This window comes from Littorina saxatilis, linkage group LG7, assembly GCF_037325665.1.
Source record: "Littorina saxatilis isolate snail1 linkage group LG7, US_GU_Lsax_2.0, whole genome shotgun sequence".
NCBI classification, from domain to species: domain Eukaryota; kingdom Metazoa; phylum Mollusca; class Gastropoda; order Littorinimorpha; family Littorinidae; genus Littorina; species Littorina saxatilis.
Window position 1 is genome coordinate 34,506,920 of NC_090251.1, and position 4,794 is coordinate 34,511,713.

Below are 4,794 nucleotides of genomic sequence, written 5' to 3' on the forward strand. Positions count from 1 at the left end.
AAATCAGTCGGACAGACTGTATGATACAGAGTTTTAACTATGAAGTAATTCGGTCACCAGATGTAGAAGTTATAAGCATTTTTTGTGGTTTTTGTGGTTTGCATTTATTTGGGTTCACCGTGGTAGTTTCTCTCTGGGTTTCCCATACGCAGGGCCGGACCAAATGAGTTGTAAGGGGGGGGGGGGGGGTTCCTCCTTTTTTGGGGGGCAAATCAGCGAAGTGGCGAACTAGGGGGGTCCGGGGGCATGCTCCCCCGGAAAATTTTTGAAAAACGGTTAAAATCTGTGCAATCTGGTGCATTCTGGGCCTTGTTTTGAGGGTTAAGAGCAGCATTGTTTTGGTGCTAAAACTAGTACAAAAAAACACACCCAAAGCAAGGTACATGCTTTTTCCAGGGGTGGGGTTCTGGAACCCCTGGAACCCCCCCCCCCTGGGTCCGGCCCTGATACGTTCAGTAACAACAATCTTTTGTATGTTGCAGAGGGGACTGGTAAGGATGACAAAAGCTCAGATGACGCTCTTATTGCTGGTGTGGTTGTTGCTGTCATCGTCGTCGCTGTGGTTGTCATCGTTATCGTCATCTGGAAGCGTAAATCTCTCAGGTATGTTACGGTTTGTGTGTGTGGGTGTTACATTTGCAGGTTTTCTTATTCAATTCGACCTTCTTCTGTTTCTCTCTGTGTTTCTTCTTTTCTTTTTCTTTTTTTGTGTGTGTATTATTTATTTATTTATTTTTTATTTCATATTTTTTATATTTAAAGAGTAAGTTGGTAGGGGCTGTCAAAGGAAAGAGCGTGTTCGGAAGGCGTTTTCAGTGATGCAATGTTAACGTCGATTTGTACCAAGATAAGATGCAAACATCGAGTTTAGTCTACATGATCGCCTTTGAACAATAGTGTGTTGCTCTTATGAAGATGATGATGTTTTTCCCTAGGCTTTCTGGGGCTTACCGTTTCAATGAGTCCACAGAAGCAACACAGCCCGAGAGCTAAGCGTCTTTGTTTGGTTTCGATAGGTATGCCCAAACGTTTCTTTCCTCACAAAGTCCGTCCCTTTGGAAGCTTCTGCACCTAACAGTAACAACGTACGAAAGAACTGGACGGATGAGCTGAAGCTTAACACCCTAACAGCAAAGCCACGAGGGCATGGCACACGGGGGTAAACACCGGCGGAGGGTTTGGGAAAACATAACCCAAAAACAAAACAAAAAGCTTTTCGGCAACGAGACCCACTGACTGCCTCCCTAAAGAGGCCGAAGACAGGAGCAAATGTAGAACTTGTAGCAGACTGTAGATGTAGAACTTGTAGCTGGCTGTAGATGTAGAACTTGTAGCAGACTGTAGATGTAGAACTTGTCGTAGCAGACTGTAGATGTAGAACTTGTAGCTGGCTGTAGATGTAGAACTTGTAGCAGACTGTAGATGTAGAACTTGTAGCAGACTGTAGATTTAGAACTTGTAGCAGGCTGTAGATTTAGAACTTGTAGCAGGCTGTAGATTTAGAACTTGTAGCAGACTGTAGACGTAGAACTTGTAGCAGGGCCGGACTAGGCGAAGAGGAGGGGGGGGGGGGTTGCCAGTGGTGGTCAAGGGGGATGTTCCCCCTGGCGGGGTCAAGGGGCAGAGCCCCTGGCGGGGTCAAGGGGCAGAGCCCCCTGAAGCTGATGGGTAGGTCATATTTTGAGATAGGAAAATGGTCGCTCCTTGCATGAAACGGCATAAAATAAACAATAATTAAAAAAAATTAATAAGTGAGGTACATGTTTAGGCTAGGGGAGGGGGGGGGGTTGCGCAACCCCCATAACCCCCCCGGTAGTCCGGCCCTGTTGTAGCAGACTGTAGATGTAGAACTTATAGCAGACTCAGGGGCGGACCTAGTTGTGGATAAGGGGGGGGTTCCAAATTGGAGCAGGGGTCCAGGGGCCGCCGAGGCCCCGGTGGGGTCCATGGGCAAAGCCCTGGTGGGGGGTCTGGGGGGCAAAGCCCCCCAGATGCTGAAGGAATTTTATTTTTTTAGGTCAATCGGAGGCCTCTCGTGGAAGATAACAAGGTAAAAAAAAAAACGGATGGGGGGTGGGGGGGGGTTCCGGGCACCCAGGAACCCCCCCCTAGGTCCGCCCCTGAGACTGTAGACGTAGAACATGTAGCAGACTGTAGAGAACTTGTATCAGACTGTAGATGTAGAACTTGTAGCAGACTGTAGATGTAGAACTTGCAGTAGACTGTAGAGAACTTATAGCAGACTGTAGATGTAGAACTTATAGCAGACTGTAGATGTAGAACTTGTAGCAGACTGTAGAGAACTTGTATCAGACTGTAGATGTAGAACTTGTAGCAGACTGTAGAGAACGTGTATCAGACTTAAGATGTAGAACTTGTAGCAGACTGTAGATGTAGAACTTGTAGCAGACTATAGATGTAAAACTTGTAGCAGGCTGTAGATTTAGAACTTGTAGCAGACTGTAGATGTAAAACTTATAGCAGACTGTAGATGTAGAACTTGTAGCAGACTATAGATGTAAAACTTGTAGCAGGCTGTAGATTTAGAACTTGTAGCAGACTGTAGATGTAAAACTTATAGCAGACTGTAGATGTAGAACTTATAGCAGACTGTAGATGTAGAACTTGTAGCAGACTGTAGATGTAGAACTTGTAGCAGACTATAGATGTAAAACTTGTAGCAGACTGTAGATGTAGAACTTGTAGCAGACTGTAGATGTAGAACTTGTAGCAGACTGTAGATGTAGAACTTGTAGCAGACTGTAGATGTAGAACTTGTAGCAGACTGTAGATGTAGAGTTATATAGCAACGAGATTACAACGGCTGCCGAGGACGTCTCTAGTGGGTGCCATCTTGGATGGACGTTTTGGAGATGACATGCAATACCTGGTTTCTCTACAAATTTGGTACTGCTCTGGTATTCGCGTTTTGTATCCGTCAAGGTTTATGCTACATAGAACTCGTCGGTCCTGCCCGACCTCGGACAGATCCTTGAGTGTTTACAATTCTATGAAGCTGAAAGTTTCCAACATTTTGTTCACCAGCAATGCTTTACCGTGCTTTTGCCAGGTCTACTGACGTTTACTGTGACACGTGGATGTCGGAATTAAAAGAACAATTACTGAGCTTATTTCTTTGTTGCAGGAGGAGCTATGGGTTTGACAACAACTCGCGAAACGAAACAATGATGACAGAGAAGAGTTCCTCCAATCGTTACGATTCCTGGGATGAGAAGCTACAATACTGAGCAAGTTCGTATGGCGTCGGCGAGTGATGAAACGCTCAAAACTGATTTCAAATCGCCGCAAACTTTGTCGTCAAGATTTGCCGAACTTGTTCACTGTGGGTGAACGGTGATACCAAGAACTGCAACTTAAAACTTGCCGAAATTGTTGTCAACATTTCGGCAAATGTTTCCGAAGAAATAAATTCTCGTAACATCCCTGTTGACATGTTTTTGTGTGCCAGCTTCAGCTTACGGACACAAAGACACGTACTCACGATTGTGTTCACGCTCAGTATCCATCCGGTCACTCAGTGGCTAGATGGAGGGTAGACTGACGCCCATTCATCATTTACCGTTCTGTCGAAACAGCAAAGTAGGGTCAACTTGTGATGATACTTTATTTGTTTTGTATACCTGTTCAAGAACTGATGATACTGGCTCAAGAAGTAAAAGATAATTGTCACAACGAACCACTTAAAAAATGAACCACCTCATGTATTGACGCCACCTCAATGCAAATAGAAACTGTCAAGAGTTCTTGTTACCAAGGCAATCCCGTAACAATGTTTGCAACCCCCCCCCCCCCCCAAAAAAAAAAAAAAAAAAAAAACCCGCACACAAAACAACAACAAACAAACCCAACAACAACAACAACAACAACAACAACACAATCTTAATCAAAGGACAATGTCTGGTCATGAATAAAAAGTGGTTCTTTTGTTTATGTGTGTACGTAAGTGTTAGTTTTATGGGTGGGATTCTTCCGGTATATGCCGGAAATCCGGAATCGTAATGTCTGTGGTGACGTTGTTTGGTTGTTAGTTATACAAATCCTTCAGCGTCTGGGGCCCCCAGACCCCCCCCCCCCCCTTAACATTATTCAGGATTCATGACATTGTGCAGTCCCAGCCATGTAGTTTGAGTGCCTTGGAGAATAATGAACATAATTAAGAGCTTGCGGCGATCAACTTTTTTTTGAGGATGAAAGTCGCTTGTTCATTTTGTTCTCTCAGGTGCCAGGAGATTGGTTACGCACAACTGTCACTAACACTCTTCCTGCACAGTCATGTCGTCTATATATAGTGCTTATATACGTCCCTTTGCTTATTTATTTGTTTGTGTGTATTTATGCATTTCAATATTAGTTACATAGACATGATGACAGGCGAATGTTGTTTTCTAACGTTTTGCATGAATGCATTTAACAAATTGTCATTGTGCATGGTGCGTGAAGTTTCCATTACCATTGTACTTATCTGTTATTGTCTCATACAACGCTTGTGATGGGTAAGCACGGCATATTTGATCAAGATTACAATAAACAAACTTTGCTCATAATTTGTGTATGTTGCCGTTATACTGAATGTTCCTGCTGTGTGTGTGTGTGTGTGTGTGTGTGTGTGTGTGTGTGTGTGTGTGTGTGTGTGTGTGTGTGTGTGTGTGTGTGTGTGTGTGTATGGTGAACGGTTTGTGCGTGCGTATGTGCATTCATTGGTACGGGTGCGTGTGTGCTGTTATAGTCACCTAAATGGATGTATTCAGAAATAAATAGCAAACAAAAGAAATA

The 4,794-nt window shown here is 44.0% G+C and overlaps 1 protein-coding gene across 2 annotated transcripts in view; it reads left to right on the plus strand.

The window, feature by feature from the left end:
* Window positions 1–4,565, plus strand: part of LOC138971263 (uncharacterized) — a 19,592-nt gene extending 15,027 nt beyond the window's left edge. The window contains exons 11-13 of one of the 2 annotated variants that reach the window (XM_070343971.1): window positions 483–603; window positions 936–1,016; window positions 3,146–4,565. In XM_070343971.1, coding sequence (XP_070200072.1) covers window positions 483–603; window positions 936–993 — 179 coding nt within the window. In that variant the 3' untranslated portion in view covers window positions 994–1,016; window positions 3,146–4,565. The remainder of the gene's footprint in view (window positions 1–482; window positions 604–935; window positions 1,017–3,145) is intronic. The other variant, XM_070343970.1, reaches the window with a different exon arrangement.
* The last annotated feature ends 229 nt before the right edge of the window (window positions 4,566–4,794 follow it).